The sequence below is a fragment of the Nicotiana tabacum genome, chromosome 5, assembly GCF_000715075.1.
Source record: "Nicotiana tabacum cultivar K326 chromosome 5, ASM71507v2, whole genome shotgun sequence".
NCBI lineage: Eukaryota > Viridiplantae > Streptophyta > Magnoliopsida > Solanales > Solanaceae > Nicotiana > Nicotiana tabacum.
The window spans coordinates 166,019,094-166,042,551 of NC_134084.1; the positions used below are offsets into that span (position 1 = coordinate 166,019,094).

The 23,458-nt window shown below is 38.4% G+C and overlaps 1 protein-coding gene across 1 annotated transcript; it reads right to left on the minus strand.

Annotated features, from left to right (window-relative positions):
• Positions 1–1,078: 1,078 nt before the first annotated feature.
• LOC107767019 (FH protein interacting protein FIP2-like) lies at positions 1,079–22,440 on the minus strand. The gene is made up of 11 exons (XM_016585934.2): positions 22,283–22,440; positions 21,731–21,840; positions 15,437–15,571; positions 14,513–14,668; positions 12,366–12,449; positions 11,101–11,147; positions 10,801–10,874; positions 4,699–4,757; positions 4,362–4,421; positions 3,243–3,323; positions 1,079–1,443 (listed from the first exon to the last, which is right to left on the minus strand). The coding sequence occupies exons 1-11, from the start codon at positions 22,332–22,334 to the stop codon at positions 1,390–1,392; spliced, it is 912 nt and encodes a 303-aa protein (XP_016441420.1). The 5' UTR covers positions 22,335–22,440; the 3' UTR covers positions 1,079–1,389.
• Positions 22,441–23,458: the final 1,018 nt, after the last annotated feature.

The following is a 23,458-nucleotide window of genomic DNA, read 5'->3' on the forward strand; positions in this document are numbered from 1 at the left end:
GCACGGTGATGAACCTCGAGCAAAATTCTAGTGACATAAATCACCCCTGACACCTATCATGTAGATTATTCCAGCCAAAATACCAAAAAAAGGGCGGGGGACATGTGAACCTTACCATTAAATACAAAAGCCTAACAGAGTGCTTTAGCAACTTTTTTAAAAGTTCATGGTCAGAGACCTTACAAATCTTATGCACCAAGGTACATTGAGAGTAAAAAAGTAGCGTTTGGGACACATCAGCCATTACTTTCATGGTGGGTTATAGCACCAACTTGAGTGTTTTTTGGTTCTTCTCCTGAAGGATGGAAGTTGCATTTTTTCACTCTCGGGGGACCCTTTGCCGCCTTTGTCAAGTCATTCTCATGAGAGAAAATCTTAGTCGTATGCAATGTAAGGGCAAACTTTGCAAGAGGAGATGGTCAGCACCCCACACCTACAACCTCAGGATCATGGGTTCGAGCAACCAAAGGAGCAATGACCCCAACAAAGGGAATCAAAGGGGAGGGAAATCAACCCCCAAAAAAATAATACAACTCGAAAGTATGTTACCTTAAAGAAATTGATTTGTTAGAACAAAAATTGGTCCAACATAAATTTAAAAAATGCAATAATATTTGCAAGCACAATTAAGTAAGTTATAACTGCTTATGGTGACCTAATTTTCTTTTCCCCTCTTCCTTTATATATGGTCTCTTCTGTTGATTTTCCTTGCCTAAAAAAAGCGGTAGAGCGGAAGAAGAATGGACATTTTTATACCAATCATGACGTATAAAAGAGTAGATGTATTTAATCATGATAATATTACGTTACAAGCGATGATAAATTGTTTGATATATATGCTTTATTGCTTGTAAGTAATTATGATACGACTAAGTTATAAGCTTTGATGCTAATCTATTAGATGTATACTTTACTGCTTTTCGCTGGACTTCTAGCCCTTAAAATAACAAGAAACGAGACCGGTAGATAATAAGGATAACTTCAACCTTAAATGCAGTCGATTGACTTGGTACATCTTGTTTAAAATACCAATCTATGCAGACAGATTAGGCATAATCCACAAATTAAACACAAACTCTCACCTTTAGAATTATACGATCAGGATATTTCAGGCAAATATACGATCAGGAAATTATCGAGTATGTCAATATTGTCTCAGTACATCTTTATGCATCTCAGAACAGAAGCTAAACAGTTTTGCAAGGCCAGCATGGTTGCTCCATGCTTGGTTTGAAACAATTTGGGTAAAATACTAATACAGATATTAACCTTAAAATGAGCTTCAGCCAACCAAATAAAACTTACAATAGTCAGTCAATGCAGTCAGACTCGCACTATTTCTACAATTTTTTTGGGTTGTATATGGGTTTGCGGGGGGGAGGGGGGGGGTCACCTGATTGCACCCAGTAAATTTGCACCATCAAGCTTCGCCCCCTCCAAATGCTGAGAAAAGAAAATGAAATATTTAGTTAACTCAAATCCAATTATAGTTCCAAGTAGAGACCACTAACAGTGGAGCTGAACCACAACCACTCAAGTGACTAGCTCCAACTTTGTTGAACCTTCCCCTCTATTTCAGGCAAATATACGATCAGGAAACTAATATGTTCAAATTTTGTCACATCAGACATTTCTGCATTGCATGCTAGTACTAAAGAAGACATAAGTCATGGAATGGGAAGAAACCTCAACGCATACAACTAAAAGAGATAAGGATCTCCCAAATTCATTGTCATACTCTTTCATAAAACTCCTTGGAACCTCTCTAGATGGAACCATACTTGATGGTCCAACAGCAACAGTTAGAGGTCATTTGGTTACCAGGATAAAAGGATACTAATTCCGAGATCGAATTTGGAATTGTATTTATCTCGTGTTTGGTTATGGGTAAGCTAATGTTGGGATAAATTTTATACCAAAATGGTGGTATTAGCTATCCCATATAGAATGTGGGATAGCTAATCTCATGGGATAACCCAGCCCATGGAATATCGTTGTCTATCCCACCTGGTAACCAAACGATCTCTTAGGGAATTACCATGCAAATTTTCTGCAGCTGATCTCAGATATCACATGCTAGTAGAACAAAGATGGTCTCAGAATAAAACACACAGCCACACATATGCCTCGGCTGATGAGCATCCAGTGCAACTTAAATGATTCGGAGTCTTATATGCCTCGTACTAATTTTTGGGTCTGCAACTAAGCACATTATTTGATAGGTTGTCTCTCAAACTTTACTTCACAGATGCCACTTCTTTTAAATAACAGTGGTGTCCGGATCAGTATTTGCACACCTTGATTATTCGACTAGGTACCTGCTACCTCCCATCAGCATAGGTACCAGATAACTCTGCCATCAACGCTAAGGCAGAGTTAGCGTGGGATTTGAACCGTGGTCTGCACCCACTTCATAGGCTATAGGTCACACCTTTAGGTGCCAGATGTCACATATTCGTAACTAAAATATTCTACCTCTAACAATTTGAGTGACAAGACACTTACGTAGTCAAAGATTAGAATGTAAATTCTGTTTTACTCCAAAACCTAGTGCGATATTGAAAGATGATAAAATTTTGACCTCATGCTTCTTTACACATGATACATAAAAGCGAAAGTAAGAGTTAGTAGTCACAATTAAGAAAATGCAAATACATCACAGGTAAGCTTGAGAGTTTGGCAAGTAATTACTGCAAGAAAGCAACTTGAAATCAATATGGATTCATGAGAGAGTAGCCAGTAGCCACACAAACACCCAAAAACTCACGGCTTGAGTTCGAGAAGATATTCAAGTAGCAAATTATAGGATAGATATTTACTGATGGCAGAGATCTGTCAATTCACATATATTTAGCAACTCATGGTTACTAGCATTGCAAAAGTTGGTGAGGTCAAATGCACGGCTACAAGTAGTTTGAAGTTCAAAGACTGGGATCTCACTGGAGTTCCTTGTGATACCAATATAACTTCAAAATATTCAAGAAACTTTGATTGAACTACAATCAACTTTCTTTTTTTCCAGATGGAAATTCATTGGTTGAAATTGGAACGCAAGAACATTCAGTAAAAAGACAGGGAAAAGGGAAATCCTTGCCAGTGATTATGTTTTAACCAATTATCTTCCCCCCACCCCCAAAAAAAAATCCCACATCCATGCATCATAAAACCAACCTAAATGAGGATTAAATGAAACATACAGAAGAAATCAAGAAGCTCTTTGATTCTCAGTGGTAGTGACTTACCGTATCACGGAGATTCACATGTCGAAGATAAGCTCTTTGAAGGTTTGCACCCTTCAGATTTGCATTGGTTAACTTTGCACCCTGAAATAAATTGTGGAAATTAATCAAGAGGCATTAAAGGAAATTGACTCCTTGTTTGGATTCAGAAGAAAAAGTAATAAGAGTAGCTGACTTATAATGAGAAATCATACTCTCTTTTGGATGAGTAGACTATTGGTTCAGAGTCCTCTCACTTTTCATTAATTTTTGTACTGCCAGCCCTTGGTACCCCTCTATTAATGTTTGCACTTACTATCTATAAATCCCAAAGAGAAATGGGGAAGGAAGGGGGGGGGGGGTATTCTTTGTTTGCAAAGTTCAAAAAAAAATTGAAAACTAACAAGAGATATCTTCCAGACTGTCAAGGCTCTTTTACTCAAGTTAGTGGAGGGGGTGGCAGGACCTCTTGGTTTGAGATGAAAGAGGGATCTCCTTGCATTATGCTTTAGGTGGTATAGACTAAATTGGGTGTTGCAAGTGCCTCATTACAACAATAGATTGTGAATGGCCGGTCCAGGTGAAGAAAAGGAAAGGTTTGGCTGACATTGATAAGCAAGTAATGTTTACGTAGGACATAATTATCACACATGGGAAGGGACAGAGGAGTTTCACGACTTATAAGGTAGTGTCTAGGTATGGCTGTCAATTTAGGTTAAACATTCCATGCCCTGTGAACTTTAGCCCTTAGTGGTTAGTAACTCAACCCCTTACCAGTTAATTGTCAAGTTCTGCAGGTCGGACCTAGACAAATAACATAATACCTGACGAAGATGCTTAAATAGAAGGCCCCATGTGCTACTGTATTAGGATAATATCTTAAATGCTTTCACCGTAGCAAGTAAAAGCAGTTTGAAGCTGTAGAAAGAAGCGTACAAAGGTTGTTGAAAGGTCACTTATTCCTATTTCAAGAAGCTGTGGTCCAAGCAGGAAGCAAAAAGCCAAAAACCTACATGGAGTACTCTACAATCCTTGTTAAAGAACAGTTTGTAGTATTTTAGCAAAAATGGAATGAAATCTAGTTGGGTTGAGTGAACTTCCAGTGAAGTATAAGCAAAAGATATTTTAAAAGTCATCTTTTACCTTCAGATTGGCGCCTTCAAGATTAGCTCCTTCGAGATTGGCATTGGTAAGATCAGCCGTCTGAGAGTTTGAGAATAAATAGTAATTTATCATGTTCACACAAGCCTCAGAATAAAAATGGTGAACAGTGTTGTAAAACTCAGGTGAGAGCATATAAACAAAGGATAAGAATCTAGGCCTCTCATTGCAAATCTCATGTTCACTCAGTTTCTACCACCAAAGTTGAATAAGAATTATATTTAAAATGAATCAGAGACAGGTGCTGTAATAGAATATCTTGTTCAAGAAAAGATGTAAAAAAGGGTGGGATTAAGAGGATGCAGCCAAAGAATTTAACCTGTAAGTGAGCTGAACGAAGATCCGCCCCACAAAAGCTACAGCCTATTAGACAGGCATCTGTATTTAAATAAACGAGGATTATCATAATAATAAAAATGACGGACAGAAGGACAATATTAAGAAAGAACATATATTCTTGATCACAAGCAGACTGTTCATGCTTTACATGTGAAAAGAGAACAGCCTGCTAAATCATCAGGAAATATTTCAGATAAAAATATATGCCGATTTTATACATAGTTTAACAGTATTATATAGGGAAATGATCTTGTTTCTTTTGCTTTGTTGATCAAGCATAGAAAAATTAGGTCTGGGTCCTATTAGTGGCAAAATTATTATTCAATTTTTCTAATCTGTCTTTATCCAAGACAATGAAGTAACTTGGCATTGCTCTGGCTAAATTCAAAAGAATGAGTCAATTTGGCATTCCACTCAATAAATTGAAAAAATGATTTTCATGTTTACTTTTTCGTATAGGGACACAACATAATACTTCGATGTAAATTACTGCTAGAGCTAACGTAAAAACTGTGAGAAAGCACGGGAAAAAATATATTATTGATTAAAAAATGACAATGATACAATGAGCCCTATATATACAATACATGTCCTACTCCTAATATATATGGGATTAGGGTTATTTACTACTATTTATACAATGAAACTAACACTCCCCCTCAAGCTGGTGCATATAAATCATATGTACCGAGCTTGTTACATATATAACTAATACGAGAACCAGTGAGGGACTTGGTGAAAATATAAGCAAATTGATCATTCGACTTCACAAATTTTGTAGCAATATCTCCCGAGAGTATCTTTTCTCTAACAAAGTGACAGTCAATCTCGATGTGTTCAGTTCTCTCATGGAACACTGGATTTGACGCAATATGAAGAGCAGATTGATTATCATACGCAAGTCTCATCTGACTAATCTCACCAAATTTCAACTCCTTGAGCAACTGTTTAATCCAAATTAGCTCACATGTGGCCATAGCCATTGCTCGATATTCTGCTTCTGCACTAGACCGAGCAACCACATTCTGTTTCTTGCTCTTCCAAGACACCAAATTTCCTCCTACTAAGACACAATATTCAGACGTAGAACGTCTATCAGAAGGTGATCCTGCTCAATCAGCATCTGAGTATCCAACGATCTGCTCATGGCTTCGATCTTCAAACAATAAGCCTTTGCCTGGAGCTGATTTTATATACCGAAGAATGCGGACAACTGCATCCCAATGACTATCACAGGGAGAATCCATAAACTGACTCACAACACTCACAGGAAAGGAAATGCCAGGTCTAGTCACTGTGAGGTAATTTAATTTACCAACCAACCGCCTATATCTTGCAGGATCGCTAAGAGGCTCCCCCTGTCCTGACAGAAGTTTAGAATTCGGATCCATCGGAGTGTCAATAGGTCTACAACCTGTCATTCCTGTCTCCTCAAGAATATATAAGGCATACTTCCGTTGTGAGATCACAATACCTGAGCTAGACTGAGCGACCTCAATACCCAGAAAATACTTTATTCTGCCCAGATCCTTAGTCTGAAAGTGCTGAAAGAGATGTTGCTTCAACTTACTAATACCATCCTGATCATTAACGGTAATAACAATATCATCAACATAAACGACCATATAAATACAGAGATTTGAAGCAGAATTTCGATAAAAAACAGAGTGATCAGCTTCACTACGAGTCATGCCAAACTCCTGAATAACTGTGGTGAACTTACCAAACCAGGCTCGAGGAGACTACTTTAGACCATAGAGGGACCGGCGCAACCGACATACAAGGCAACTAGACTCCCCCTAAGCAACAAAACCAGGTGGTTGCTCCATATAAACCTCATCCTCAAGGTCACCATGAAGAAAAGCATTCTTTATGTCCAACTGATAGAGAGGCCAATGGCGAACAGCAGCCATGGATAGAAAAAGGCGGACTGATGCAATTTTAGCCACGGGAGAGAAAGTATCACTGTAATCGAGTCCAAATATCTGAGTATATCATTTGGCAACAAGACGAGCCTTAAGTCGATCAACCTGGCCATCTGGACCAACTTTGACTGCATACACCCAACGACAACCAACAGTCGATTTACCTGAAGGAAGAGGAACAAGCTCTCAAGTATCACTCATATGTAAAGTAGACATCTCGTCAATCATAGCTTGTCGCCATCCGGAATGAGACAGTGCTTCACCTGTAGACTTAGGGATGGAAACAGAGGACAAAGATGACACAAATGCACAATAGGATGATGAGAGACGATGGTAACTTAAACCGATATAATGAGGATTAGGATTAAGTGTGGACCATATACCTTTTCGTAGTGCAATCGGTTGATTAAGAGGAGACAAGTCTGCAGTATTAGTAGGGTCAGGTGCAGGACGTGAATCAGTTGGGCCTGATGCTGGGGGCGGACGACAATGATAAGTCAGGAGTGGTGGAGCTGTAGAAGGTTGAACTGGACTAGGTGGTGGCACTGGGCTCGGTGGTGACACTGGAGCTATAGGTGGTGGAGCTGTAACTGGAATTGTAGGCGGTGGACCTATGGAGGAAGAGGAATGAGAGATAGGGACTGAATCTCCAAAAGAAGGAACAGGTAGCACCTCAAAAATATCTAAGTGATTAACTGGACCTGTGAAGTATGATTGGGTTTCAAAGAAGGTAACATCAGCAGACATAAGAAATCGCTGAAGGTCAGGAGAATAACATCGATATCCCTTTTGTGTTCTCGAGTAACCCAGAAATATGCATTTAAGAGCACGAGGAGCTAACTTATCTTTTCCTGGAGTAAGGTCATGAAAAAGCACGTACTCCCAAAGACACGGGGTGGAAGAGAGAACAAAGGTAAGTGGGGAAACAGGACAGAGAATGGAACTTGATTTTGGATAGCTGAAGATGGCATACGATTAATAAGATAACAAGATGTAAGAACTGCATCCCTCCAAAAACGCAGCGGAACATGAGATTGTATGAGTAGGGTACGAGCAGTTTCAATAAGATGTCTATTCTTTCTTTCAACTACCCCATTTTGTTGGGATGTGTACGGACAAGATGTTTGATGAATAATCCTATGGGAGTTCATAAACTGCTGAAATGGGGAAGACAAATACTCTAGGGCATTATCACTACGAAATATGCGGATAGAAACCCCAAATTGATTTTGAATTTCAGCATGGAAGGTCTGGAAAATAGAAAACAACTCAGATCGATTTTTCATCAAAAATATCCAAGTTGCACCTGGAATAATCATCAATGAAACTGACAAAGTAACGGAATCCTAAGGTAGAACTAACCCGACTAGGACCCCAAACATCTAAATGGACTAAAGTAAAAGGTGACTCTGCTCAATTGTCAAGACGTCGCGGGAAATGGGAGCGGGTATGCTTACCGAGCTGACACGACTCACACTCTAGAGTGGACAAGTGAGATAAGTCAGGTACCATTTTCTGAAGTTTTGACAAACTGGGATGTCCTAACCGTTTATGTAATAAATCTGGTGAATCAGTAACGGGATAAGTTATTGGAGGAAGACAAGATGCGAGTCCATGTGATTTTGCAAAGATAAGGTAATAAAGTCCATCTTATTCACGTCCGGTACCAATGATCCGCCATGTACTGCGTTCCTGTATAAAAACAAGGTCATCAAGAAATAAAACAGCAGATTTAAGTGATTTGGCTAAGCGACTAACGGCTATGAGTTTAAAAGGACTACCAGGAACATAAAGAACTGAGTCTAAAGGTAAGGAAGGAAGTGGACTTGCTTGACCTATTGCAGTTGCCATGGCTTGAGACCCATTGGCCATTGTGACTATTGGAAGAGATTGAGAATATGAGATACTAGTGAAAAGAGATTTGTTACCAGAAATATGATCAGATGCACCTAAATCAATTACCCAAGACTCAGAAGGTGAAGATTGGGAGACACCAGTCATGCTACTATTTGTTGGAACAACGGAGGTTAATCCTGAAGATGTCTGTTTACGTGCTTTGTATTGAAGGAACTCAATATAATCCGGTAAAGAAACCATCTGGATTGGATTTATTGCATTTAATCCAACGGATTGTGAGTTAAAGGCTTCAGATACGAATTCCATTATAATATCGTGCCGGAAAAAGCAGAAAATTTGTTGGGGATCACTGTTCACGCCGGAAAAATCACTGTAGCTCGACGGAAAATTCCAAAGTTGTCGGAATCTGTCAAAAATAGTATCAATGGACTCGGAATTGCAAGGAGATGAAGCTGTCCTGAAGAAATTTTTTCAAAATCGGCGCGTGTGACAGCGCGTGGCTAACTATTTTCCGGTGATTTTTTCTGGGGTTTGATCGAATCTCTCTTGGGAACCTTGTGGTGGTGTTGGATTTTGCACAACACTGATAATTAGTGACTTTGACGCAATTAGTCACTTAGGTCACCGGAAAATTGCACGGTTACTGAGTTCTTTCTTCCCGGATATCGCTGGAATGACGCACAACGATCTCTTCTCACTGATGCTCTGATACCATGTGAGAAAGCACGGGAAAAAATATATTATTGATTAAAAAATGACAATGATACAATGAGCCCTATATATACAATACATGTCCTACTCCTAATACATATGGGATTAGGGTTATTTACTACTATTTATACAATGAAACTAACAGAAACAAAATTTCCTAATTTAAACATCCAAGAAAATCATTGAGTAGCTTTCTTTTTTTGCTTACCCACCCTATATCCGGTACCCGCATTGGAGTCCGACTACATCCGAATTCGCGCCGGGTAGGGCCCCATTCGGGGGGAAGCATTCCCTAACAAGGATTTTTACATACCTAGGGCTCGAACCCGAGACCTCTGGTTAAGGGAGGAGCAGCCCCGTCCGCTTTCAAAGTACAGAAGAAGATAGCAAACAAATTTAATAAAAGCAAGAACATCTGTAACAGCAGCAAGCCAACACTGAAATTCTCCAAATGATTAAAGTTGAGGACACTGAGGCGTAGTCAAGTGATTGATTAAAGTCGAGGACAATCATCAATGAGATATAAGATTTACAGCAAGTTTGTAGGTAGAATTACACATAAGTGATAGTTGGGAGTTAGCAGCTCCCTTAAAATCCACAAACTATTTCTAAGGTCAGACTTCAGTTCTAGTGAATGGTAGCCCGTATGGTTTCTTTGGCAGCTCAAGCGACTTGAGCCAGTGGGATCCATTATACCCATGCTTTTCATTCTGGTTATGGAAGCGTGGAGTAGAACGATGTATAAAGTAGTGGTAGGTGGTTACTTGAGAGACTTTTCTGCAGCGATCGGGGGGCTACGTACGGTGAGGGTTTCACATCTCTTGTCTGCTGACGACACTTTAATTTTCTGTGATGCATACATGGATGAACCACTGGATTATCTTAGACAACTTCTTATAAGGTTCCAGCAGTGTCAGGCCTCAAGATCAAACACAGGAAGTAAGACCATTCCGGAGGATGAAGCAAACAATATTGAAAATCTAACACAAGTGCTCAATTGCAGCATTGGAGCTCAGCTAACTACTCATCTCCGGTTACCCTTAGGTGCTTTCAATAAGGACCAAGCAGTGTGGAATCCAGTGATTGAGAGAATTGAAAAGAGGCTAGCATTATGACAAAAGAAGTGCCACTTCCTTTTCGATATGGACTTTGGAGGATTATTATGAAAGGATGGGAAGACTTCTTCAGCAACATAACCTTCAAAGTGATGAAATTGGGTCCAGTGGATGGAAATGAAATAGGAGAGTTCTCGAGGAGATGGAGAGTGCCTATGTACATTTGAGGAATAGCCTCTCATTTTTAGTTTCTTTTTGGTGCATCAATGAGGTTCCAGTTTGTCTAGAAGATTGGGTTTCGCTCCTAGAGCATCACACTTTGATGTAGATTCTCTACTTTTTCATATACTATTGTATGCGGGAGATTCTCCCATTATTAATGAAATGCAAGGTAAGGTTGCGTACATAAGACCCAATGTAGTCCCGGCTCTTTCCCAGACCCCACGCATAGCGGAGATTACTGCACCGGGCTACCCTTAATGAAATTATTTACCTTATTAGAAAATATCAAAACAAATATGTTGTAACCACTACCTTGTAAATTTGCACTTTGAAGATTAGCACCAGCTAATACAGCTCCACGAAGGTTTGCTCCAGTGAATTCACATCTTCCCTAGGCAAGACAAAATCACTAAGGTTGCAACTTGACAGTAAAGATGAGCTATAAAATAACATGTGTGCTTAAAAAATTCCTTTATACAAATATGTAGAGCCAGTTAAAAGGGATTGTATAGTGGATGAATCTTAAGAACATCGAACAATGAAAAGATGATTAGATGCTATGCATGATCTACTTATGATGTGGAGACCGAAAGATCATGTTCTTTAACTTACTCGCGCAATGTGGCATTGTGAAAAATGGAAGCTTCAGCATCGACATCCTGTGCCAAAAGTTAAAGACCAACCAAGAGAAAATATCATTATTTAGTGACTGAAGTCATGCGCAGATATTAGTATTAGGAGCTTAGAGTACAACTGTTCCCTGAGCCCTTGTAAACAAGGACTCTACATATACCACCAGCCAACCAAGAGTATCCCTACATAAAAGCTAACTTTTACTTTTCCTTTTATGGGATGAGCAATCAAGAGTTGTCATTGAAAAGGACAAAAAGATTCCAGCATTGTAGAATGGCTACACGAGAAAACATGCGAACTTGTGCACTTAACTTATAAGGGACCAGCTTAGTCAGAAGTAAGCTTGCAAATACCTTACAGCACCAAATGAGGCAATTTGCAAAGACTTGAAATGGCTGAGACTGATTGAAATCCTTATGTCTATGTTATATGGAGTCGGGTATGAGATTCAGCTACAGGCAATCAAATAAGATATTACCCTATCATACCCATTCGATGTGGGCACATCAAGGCAAATAGAAGAGCATGCAACATAGTTTACTATCTCCAAAACTTTTTTTACACAACATAAGACATCCAATCTTGATAAATTATTAAGAAACCACTTATCCAAGAGAATGTGCAAATAACCCTGAGCACGAGATAATTTGCAAAACTGGAAATCGGTGAGACTGATTTGGGATCCTTATCGTCTATATATTATTACATGGACTGGGGTATGAGAATCTGCAAAAGGTGTGCATCCAACATGGTACATAACCTAGTCAAATCCCGGTCCAGCCATTTTCTTCTAAAACTGGCTGCTAAGACTCATCTCCCATCAACACCGTGGATGGGACTGAAGCATTCCCAGTTAGCTCCAGTTAAGTGCTCTGCTAAAGTAAACCATTGCAACACTTCGAAACACAATTCTTAATCTTGGAAAAGTAGATAACAGTAGAACTCCTTTTTAGCCAAACAAAGCCAAAGTGAGGGCTTAGCAAATTCCAACTTTTCTCCCTTCCTCTTCCAAATCGAAAACGAATAGCTCATCCAAAGATTGTGGAGTGCTACTTTGTTCTTATTGTATATTCTAGATTATAGACTATTATCACAAGTTTAAACAAAAGAAATGTAATGCTAAAGTTAAAAGGCAACCACCCTCCCAAAGGTATTATGACTGCATAAATATACAGTAATGTTCTCAATGATCTACACACTAACTGCAGTTGAAAACTCAGCAACTTTCAATTGAGAAATAATACCCTGAATTTTGCACACTGAAGATTGGCACGCGAGAAGAATACAGTTTTCAGACATGCATAGCTGAAGTCCACAAATGACAAGTCCTGCACATAAAACAGGCACCATTGACTAATTAAAAACTTCTAAAAAATAGCACGAATAATGGCTTCTCCTAACTTGCCAAAGAAAAGGGAAAGAGGGGGGACTTGGGAACTTGCCAAAGAGGAGTAACACAGAAGAAAGAAAGCTATTATGATGCCACCAAGATGGGCTTCCTTTTCTAAGAATTTTCACCTTTTTAAGGAACCTAGATAACAGTGGAAGAGAAAAAGCTTTTTTCACATGGCATCCCGAGATTGAATTCTCCAATTCTGGAGATACTTAAGTTTGGAACCCAGAGCCATTGGTAGTCTTTACTAACAAATTCTCCCCATGCATTTTTGAATCACATACCTCTATAGATTTTACCTCAGCCCCTTCACCTGAAATGCAATTTGCCCCCAATATGTAATTTGCTTCGTCCCTATTTTATGGTAGACTCAACCCCGGTGAAGATATTATGCAAAAATAAGTATTAGCAGGATTTGTGCAATAGTATTAGTGTAACTAATTCACATCTCTTTGTATGAGTCCATTTGCAATGCAATTGTGCCAGACTTTGGAATATTAAGGAGATATATTACAAACCAAAATTAAAAAAAAATGAATTGGTGTATAAGTTGCTTGGCCACATCGACCCGTAACTAGCTATTCTCTGCCTTGTGCTAAGGCTTCTGTCATTAACTCGTCGGCTCATAGCAAAAAGAGAGATACTAGGAAATGCACTTTGCTACCTGTCTGTTTCTGGTGCATTTGGGTAGAAAGGAATGCTAACTCTTTTAGGATCATTATCTCTCACAAGACCATCTCTAGAATAAAGTAGTCTTTCTATAATCTTTGTGGAGTAAGGCCACGGGACATTTCTTAAATTCTGCAGGAGAACAAACGTTGTATTCTGAATTTCCCCTTTTTCTTAATGTAAGACTTGAGGACAACTTGTCCTTTCTTGTACCCTCTTTATCTCACTAAATTGTTGCTCTCTTATTCATTTTATACACTGATAAACAACATAAAAAAAAAAAATTAAAAAAAAGGATAAGGACGATGATGCCCTTAGAGAGGGAGATGAAGCATAAATTCTTTATCAAGTACAACAATAATAACATACCCAGTATATTCCGATAAGTGGGGTCTGGGGAGGGTAGTGTGTACGCGACCTTACCTATCTTGTGCATGTAGAGAGGTTGTTTCCGAGATACCCTCAGCTCGGGTAAGCACAGTAATCAGCAGTAAAGAAATGCAATATATAAAAATGAAAAAGTTATGGGAAGAAAGCATAAGCAATAGTGAGAATTAAACAAAATGAACCAGAAGCAATAATAGGCAATAATATGCAAAGAATAAGCCACAACTAGCGTAATGCTAAAGCTACCGGTATGAAAGGGAAGTACACTATACTACCTACTAACCTTCTACCCTAATCTTCGACCTCCACAACTTCCTATCAAGGGTCATGTCCTCAGTAAGCTACAGAAGCGTCATGGCTAATCACCTCTCCCCGATACTTCTTAGGCCTCCCTCTACCCCTCCCTAGACCCCATGTGTAACCTCTCACACCTCTTTGCTGGGCCTCCGGGCATCTCCTCCTCACATGTCCGTACCATCTTATTCTCACTTCCCACAGCTTATCCTCCGCAAGATCCACCCCCCACCTTGACCCGAATGACCTCATTTCTGATTTTGTCTCTCCTAGTATGCACACACATCCATCTCAACATCCTCATTTCCGCTACTTTCAACTTTTGGACATGGGAGTTCTTTAATGGTCAACACTCCGCCTTGTACAACATAGCCGGTCTAACCACCATTCTGTAGAATTTACCTTAAAGTCTTAGTGGCACCTTCTTTTCACACAAGACACAGGAGGCAAGCCTCCGCTTCATCCATCCTACTCCAATACTGTGTGTGACATCCTCACCAATCTCCCCATCACCTTGGATTACTGACCCAAGGTACTGGAAACTATCCCGTTTGGGATAAGAAGTACTCCAGAAAGTGTAGATTAAGCAAGTGTATCTCCAAATAAGAGCATAAAGAAATGAAATAGTCTAGCACTAGAGTATATTACCAACTTCGAAAGATCGAGACCAGAAAGATTAATTCCGCGAAATCTGACTCTGTCAGATTGTATGCATTTGATAATATCAATGCGTGTCAATTCGGTACCCAACTCCTCATCCACCTTCCTCTTACTCAGAGCAGTTTTAACTCCATCTACTAGTCCCTGAAATGAAACAGGTAAACTGAGTAGTTTTAACAACTTCAAGGACAGAAACCCCATACGACGAGTATTTAGCTACAAGTAAATTCTTATATCTCTCAAAATAGCTGAACAATTTGATAAGGTGAATAAGTTTATTATTTCTGGGAAGATCTCCCGTACAAAAAAAAACAGTATACAAAATATTAGAGAATCTACAACAACTCTCAAAAAAGCTGAATTTCCAAACAGCATCCACTATTTGGTAAAAATAAAGATTAACTGACATCTCGATAGCTTTTAACAGATATATTCAAGAGAAACATTCACGGAAAAAATCAAATCACAACGAGTAGTTGCATCGACATCAATGTTTTGGGAACCATGACAGCTAGCGCTTTGGTTCACTACAACCTCAGGAAAACAGAACAATTTATAAACCAAGCAAATCTCAGCCAACCTCAATTTTTATCTCAAATATCTCAATGGTCTATGACAAAAAACGGTCTTGTTCCATCTGGAGAGGCTATTATAACATGCTTCTACATCCTCAAGAAACATAAACAAATAAATGTATATCATCTACATGAAACACCAAAAAGTTAATAAAATAGGATATCCAAGGCAGTGAAAGAACTAAGAGAAGCCATTGCAATTATTCTCTGCTGCAATGCATACGCACATGGTTCAAGCAAACAAAATCTGCCCCTAAATCTTAATGACCGCATCCAATATGTGTACTTTATAATACATAAGTGCACAATAAACAATTAAAGAGATAAATGGATTTACAAGAAGCTGATAGTACTCCGCCTCTCGCAAAAGCTGAGCATATTCGGAATCTTTCAAAGGTGGAATTTCACCATCCCTCAACCAATTTAGGATATGGCGAAAATGCTTTCCGTCCCTGTCAACGAATATGTATCCCTGCAATAACACATCGAAAGGAGATCTGAAGTCATGAAACCATAGACCATAGATGCCCTTTCTCAAAGATCAACATGAAGAAATATAAGCTTGATGCCTATCAAAGATAATAAATATATTTGACGAGGAAGAGATATAAATAATATTTCCTCAAACTAAAGAACAAGCTAATACCAATGAACAGAGCATCCCAGCCAATTTCTAATATGCATGCATAGACATCATATCATGGTAACCAAAACCAAACCAGTGTTGTAGGACCCTGCGCACCTACACAGTTTATCTTGAATTGTCCAAGTTTAAATTACTAAAAAACCAAAAACATTGATCCTACGAGAACATTAGAACACAACAACTGAGCTTATCCACGAGATTAGTGCACCTTGGAGGGAATACCAACATATAACTACACAGCAGAGAAAAAAAGAAAAAAGAGCAGAATAAGAAGATAATGTAAAAATGTAACAGAATTTGGAGCTTATTCATGTTTTTTTTTTTGGATGAAGTGGAGCTTATGCACACGCTTGTTCATGTATTCATGTAAATCTGTTAAAACTAATGCATCTTGAACTGAAATTGCAATACTCCAAAGAAGATTAAAATTCCTAAAGCAATTGGTGAAAAGATTGGTATTTTTATTTCTACAACTACAAGAATACAAAATAGACATCGTTGATACAATAACGTAATCACCGCTAGCTCTATCAATCTTTAACTCCAGATAATTCCTTGTCTCGTTTCTTTTTTCATAATAATATTTTATTGATGTTATGGGGTAAGAAACCCCATATACAAGTAGTATATTAAAAAGTAGAGAACCTACACAAACTGTGGTTAATACGAAAGATATCCAATAATCTATCTCGTAGGTGCACCAAAAACTAATAAAACAAATGGATATTCTAAAATGTGCAAAATCATATTCCCCTATTTATTTTCTTTATCGCATACATTAAGTGAAGATATGGCCATTGGGCCTAACTCAACCCCAGAAGCTAGCTCATGAGGGAAGGATTGCCCAAGTCTATATAAGGAGACCACCAACCCATTCCCTAATTAGTGTGGACTCTAACCCTAGAAGCTAGCTCATGAGGGGAAGATTGCCCGAGTCTATAAGGAGACGACCAACTCATTCCCAATCAGTGTGGGACTCTAACCCAATCTAATATTCGAGGTCATATCTTTACAGGGTATCAAAACCACTAGGGCTCAAAAATTCTTCTTTCTTGTTAAACTTTTCTGAGCAGAATTTGATTCTTTTGGTGTTGTTCGATTTCTTTGATACTCAGTATTGTGTTGTATTGCCTGATTGGTGAGGCTTCTCTATTTATTAAAAAATTTCTTTTGTTGGGAATTTCCTCTGCTGGGTTTGAATGGTTTACTGGTTTTGTTCCAGAGAAGTTTTGTTGGGTCAAATTTGAAACTTTTGGGTGGCATCCTTTTTTGGATGATATTTATCTTATCCTCAAATATTAGCGGTTTGGGTTGCTATTTTGTGAAGCTTTGATATTCTCTTTGTCGTAAGAATCTTTGATTAGGAAAATGGCTAAGGTTGTTGTTGCCAATGGGCTATCATCTACTAAAACAATTCTGGTCTCGGCGGATGAGTTTGCAAAATTCTCTCGGTATCGATAATCACTTAAGGAATTCACTTCGGTTACTACCCTAGCTGAGTCACGTAACACACGTATTATTTCCTCTTCAAGCAAGTGAGTGATTGATTTAGGTGCCACTAATCAAATAACAACTAATCCTTATATTTTTTCTAGCTTTCAGCCACATAAAGCACCCTCTTCAAGCACCCTCTCCAGTTACTGTAACTGATGGGTCAATCTGTAGCCTTGTGGGTTCTGGACTATTAAACAAACCTTCAATATTACATTGTATTAAGACTACTAAAACTCGCCTTTAATTTAATTTTTGTGAGCAGACTTACGAAGGAGCTAAATCGTTCTAGAGTATTTTTTCTTTTTTTTCCTGATCATTGTCCATTTCAGGATCTTGTGACGAAGCAAATTAGTGGTAAATGACTGTATTTGATGGTCTCTATATCCTTGATGAATGGATGTCTCGGTCTGTTGCTTGTTCTAGTGTCTTATCTCCATTTGAAGTACATTGTTAGGCCGGACATCCCTCTCTCCCTATGTTGAAAAAGCTTCGTCCTCAGTTTTAATTCTTCGTTGGATTGTGAGTCTTGCTGGTATAGAAAACAACCATCGTAGCTCGTTAAGTCCAAGGGTTAATAAACGAGCTTAGTTTGCTTTTGAGTTAGTTCATTATGATATTTGGGGATCATGTCATGTCAAATCCAAAACTGGATAAAATTATTTTGTTACTTTTGTGGATGACTATTATCGAACGACTTGGATTTATTTTATGAAGAATGAATTGAAGTGTATTCCCACCTTTGTGCCTTTTGTGCTAAAGCGAAAACTCAATTTAGTGTTTCTATGCGTATACTAAAGAGAGATAATGCTAAAGAATATATGCCAGACTCATTTTGGACCTAATGAGATTCTACACCAGACGGCATGTGTTGATACACTCTAAAAATAGAGTTGTTGAGAGGCAGAATAGGCATTTACTCAAGACAACTTGGGCACTACTAATCCAAGAAAAGGTTCCCAGACAATTTTTTGCCGATGCGGTCTCTACGACTTGTTTTCTTATTGATCGCATTCCATCTAATGTTCTTGTTGGTGGTGTGTCTTACGATGTTCTTTTCCCAAAAAATCAATATTTCTAGTGGAGCCTAGATATTTGGAATTATATATTATTGAGCAACATTCGACTATTGTGTCTCATAAGTCAGCAATTACTCTATCTACTCCAACAAAAGTTTATTCAGGTGAGAGACCAATGATATATGTCCTGCATCAGTTCCTTCATCACTGGATCCTCCTCAACTTGATCCTACACAGGAAACACCTTTCGACTGGTGTATGCAAAGCTACACGTCGGTGCAAATCCACATATTGCATTGCTAATTTTATTTATGACTACCACTAATCTCTTGCATCTAGTAATTTGATTGGCTCTCTGGACTATGTACCTAAAACAAGAAAGCAGACCTTGAACCATTCTAGATAGTGTGATTCAATGCTTGAGGAGATACATGCTATAGATAAAACCACACTTGGGATTCAGTGAATTTACCCAAAGAAAAGGAAGCAGTAAGATGTAAATGTGTTATCAAAGGCAAAAAGTACAAAAAAGCTCTAAGGCCTATTGGGCTTTAAGTGTAAAGCGCAAATAAAGTGTTGTATTTAATGAAGAAAGGCGCAAATAGAGAAAAACTACAAATATGTATGTGTAATCCAAGACTAACATCAATGAGCAAGAATTTACGCTAAAGTAAAATATTAATGGTTTAGTATCGCCTTTTCAGGATTACGCTCATTTGTAGAAAAGTATGTTTTAGAGCCTTGATCACAACACTGAAGTGCCCGCTAAGTGAGGCTGCTAAGCGAGGTGAAGCGCTCAACATGTTTTGAGCCTCACTTCGGGACTTAAGCATGCTTTAAGAGCGCCTTTGATAACACTGGGATGTAAGTGGGTCTTTGAATTAAAAGTTTAATCCGGATGGCTCTGTGACAAAACTTACGGCAAGACTTGTGGCTAAAGGATATGCTCAGACTAATGGCGTGGATTATTCAAACACCTTCTCCCCAGTGGCAAAACTCACTTTCGTCCGCTTGTTCATTTTTGAAGTTGCTTTTGAACATTAGCTTTTACATCAATTGGATATCAAGAATGTATTCCTTCTTGGTGATCTCCATGAAGAGGTATATATAGAGCAACCACCCGATTTTGTTGCTCAGGGAAGTATGGAAAAAGTACGTCATTTGAAGAAGTTCTTATATGGCTTGAAGCAAAGTCCTCGGACTCGGTTCGGCAAACTTTAGTGGTCAAGAGACTAGTTTGACGCAAAAATCGAGGATGTAGTTTAAGGAGGGGGATTCTAATACAAAAAAATTTCATGGGATTGCGGTAGCAAATAGGAGAGGAACTTCATTGACTCCTTAGAAGTGAATGGAGTGGTGTTTGACGGGAGGAGGAAGTTAAGAGGGCTCAGTGTTGTTAAAAGCGACCGCTTCCTCACTTAAAGCGAGAAGCGATGCGAAGCGAGGCATCTGGCGCTTCTCTAATGTGAAGCGCATCAGGTACACAAAAGCGATCGCTTTCCGTGAAAAAGCGAGAAGTGAGGAGGCGAACAAAGCGATAGAAGCGAGCGCTTCTCTTTATAACTAGGCTGCCAACGTTAATTAATTAAAAAGGCTCTCTTTTTTTAACTTCAAATCATCAAGTTTGGTCCCAAGTATGTGATTTTTTCTTCTTCTCTTTCTTTCATTGTTTTAGTGTCCAAATAGCAGCGAAATGCGGGCGAATTTTTTTTTCCCCTTCAGTTCTTCTTTTTCTCAGTCTCCTTTTCTTCTTCTTCATTTTCTTTCACTGTTTCAATGATAAATTGCAGCGAAATGCTGCCTATTTTTCTTTTCAGTTATACTGCCATTTTTTGTCATATCATTATTCTTAGTTGTCTATGCAGTATTTATTTTATTGTCATTCTCCTCTTCTTCTTCTTCATTGTCTATGAAGTAGTTATTTAAATTATTATTTTTTAAATTCCGCTTCGCTTCAAAAAAGCGAGCGCTTCGCTTCTCACTTCTCGCTTTAAGAGAAAAGGGCTTGTCGTTTTTCCACGCTTCACGCTCTTCACAGCACTGAGGGGGCTATTGTAGAGTATTATGACCAGTTGTTCAAGGAAGATGTGAGTTGCAGACTAAATTGGGGGGATAGTGTTTTGTCAAATAGGGAAAGGAAAGAGAGAGTGGTCGGAGAGGGCAATAGAAGAAGAGGTGAGGGAAGCGGTGGTGACTAGTGTGGGTCTGTGGGAGACCAAGGTCAAAGACCAGATGGTTCACTTAAGCTTTTTTCCCAACAATGATGGAAGATAGTCAAGGGAAAGTTGATGGAGACTATTGCGAATTTCCAAGATTCTGGAGAGTTCGAGCATAACTGCAACTCACATGGTCAAACAAGCGCAGGATATTCATGCAAAAGCCAAACAAAAACTTGAAAAGACTAATTCTAAGTACAGGGCAGCTGCCAATAACATTGTTGCTTACGGACCTTTGAAGAAGGAGACGATGTTATGGTGTTTTTGCAAAAAGAAAGGTTTCCATTGGGTACTTATAACAAGCTCCAACAAAAGAAGTATCGTCCTTATTGCATCCTAAAGAAAATTAATGATAATGCCTATGTGATCGATTTGTCGGATACCATGAAAATTTTCAAGATATTAAAGTAGCAGACCTTTCACCTTATCATCCATCTAAGGGACCACTCTATTCAGAAGTTGCAGTCAACTCGGGGATGAGTTCTTTCCTGAGAAGGGGAGAATTGATGCAGAAGATCAAGCAGAGAATCGAATTAATGCAGGAAATCAGGCAGAGAATCAAATCAACTGATTTAGGGAATTTCCAATTGGGAGATTCTTTCCTGAATAGTATTGCATCAATCTTGGGTGGAAGGATATAGTGTGCCTTAGCTTTTATTGCATTTGATTTTCTATTTTAATTCATCAAGTAATGAGAAGATTCTAGTATTGGGGGTTGGCCTATAAATAGTCCCTTTAGCAACTATTGTAATTAAGTGAATAACAATTCTCTCCTTAAGGTTTCTCTGTAAACACTTGTATCTTCTCTGTTTAAGCTTTGCCAAGAGCAAGCTTTCTTTGATAGACTATTCGTGAAATAGTCTTTCTATCAATCTAATTGTTTCATAGTTTACTCGTCCTACATCAAATTTTGTTATATATTGTACTCATTTGTCTTACTTTTTCCAATCAAGGGTTTTGCTTTTCCAATTTTAATGTATGGCAGGAAGTAAGAGCTTGAAATTTTTGTAGCTCCCTACTTCATATTATTATATGTGGTGTGAGATAGAGTAGAACTTCAAGGGATAAGAACAGACTCCAATTCACCCAGGTAATCTAAAATACTCAAAGTTTCACAAATTGAAGAAAAAGGCTAACTTGCTATCCTCCTTCCTTAACTATGAATGATACTCTTACTAACTATTTTTGAACATCTGAGGGTCAATTGTGACATGCCTCCAGAAATTAAAGGAGTGAGTGCATGCATAGCATGTATATACCTTCTCTGACTCCTGGCAGATAGTGTGACGGCCACTAAACATAGCAGCAAGCATCGAGTCAGGCTCTCGCTGTGTGAGGGTATCCAATGTGGTGCAAAATTTCTTCCCTCCTTTAGATAAGAATTATAGGATCACCAAAAGGAGATTGTGCGTGAGAAAATGACAAGGAAAAATCCTACAGTAATATTTCTGCATGACAAATTCTTCAGCATTGTCCTTTCGTATTCAAGTAAAAATATGAAAACATTCAACATATTAATTGTTATACTCATCTCAGACCCAAATAGATTTCTGCTTCTAATATTGCATCTTATGTTTCATTTACTGTACAGTGAGAAAATGGAAACCTATGAATTAAAGGAGAAAAAGAGTATTACTTGTAAGATAGTTCCTAAACGGATTCATTGTATGTACAGTGATAAAATTGGAAGATAGTGCAGAAAGGCCAGAAACCAGCTTTTTGTCTAAATTTAAATATGAAACAGAATAGCTGTACATCACGATTCAAAACATCAAATGTCTAAGCATAAGAGCGAGGGAGGGAGGGTATACCGATATTCAGACGAACCATGGAAGAGGAGGAGCTATCAGAGTGATCGGCCATTTTCGCTTCCTTCCTGGGGTTGAGTTTGGGGCCGGGGATGGATGATTCAATGCACCGAAACAGACAGTCTCCTTCAGTAGGCGAAGCTGATTCTTCTTTCTAGTCCTCGAAACTTTTCCCTCTTGCCCCTCATTGTTTTTAAGTAGTTTTCACTCTAACCCCTATACTTCCCGTATTTAGGAATACTCTACTATAAGCAAAAATAAATCCCTCCTCTTCACAAGTAATTTTTTGAAAAATACTTCGGACAAAAGCAATTTCTTTTAAAAAAAGCCAATTTTGTTGGCCAAACATTCCATAAGACTACTTCAATTTTAAAGGTTGTAGTATTGAAAGTTATTGCATAAAGTTTAACTTATTTCTTGGCTATACGTCTTGTGTTTTTAGATGAGAAAATGACAAAAGTAGGACATTAATTTATAAGGAGTGGTCTTAATATTTCGCCTTTCGGGTAGGTCACCTATCAATGGGCAAACTTTCAAGGTCAAAGATCAAAAGTTTTGTTAAACTTAAAATTTTGGTAATTGGTAAGGTGACTTGCTTCACATGTCAAAAGTTCAAGATAAGCTTCTCTCGGGGTTATTTGTATCATTTGGCTTATAGCTTGTTTGGTCAAGCTTCTTTTTGGCTAAAAATACTTTTTATTTTATTTTTGTCAAAAGTACTTTTGGTCAAAAATTGAGGTGTTTGGCCAAGCTTTTGGAAGGAAAAAAATTGCTTTTGAGGAGAAGCAGTTTTGGAGAAGCACAAAAAATAGTCCGTTTGGCCAAGCTGCAAAAATCAGTTTATTCTGAGAATTGCGTTTTTTCAAAAGTGCTTTCTCAAAAATACTTTTGGTGAGAAGCAATTTGTGTTTGGCTAATTAGTTTGAAAAGCACTTCTGAGCAACAAGTAGTGTTTGGCCAAGCTTTAAAAAAGTGCTTCTATGTGTATTTTTCTCAAAAGTGCTTCTCAAAAAAGTGCTTTTGGAGAGAAGCTACTTTTAGCCTGTTTGGCCAAAAATTGAGGTGTTTGGCCAAGCTTTTGCCAGGAAAAAAAGTGCTTTTGAGGAGAAGCAGAAAATTGAGGTGTTTGGCCAAGCTTTTGGAAAGAAAAAAAGTGCTTTTGAGGAGAAGCAGAAGCAG

What these genes read in the sequence shown, in the direction of transcription:
- LOC107767019 (XM_016585934.2), bottom strand. Translation starts at nt 22,334, where the DNA reads ATGGCCGATCACTCTGATAGCTCCTCCTCTTCCATGGTTCGTCTGAAT. An exon ending in GTCTCGATCTTTCGAAGTTG is followed by an intron (nt 12,450 to 14,512) that starts GTAATATACTCT and finishes TTTTATGTGCAG; the next exon opens with GACTTGTCATTTGTGGACTT. An exon ending in TTCAGTGTGCAAAATTCAGG is followed by an intron (nt 11,148 to 12,365) that starts GTATTATTTCTC and finishes CTTTTGGCACAG; the next exon opens with GATGTCGATGCTGAAGCTTC.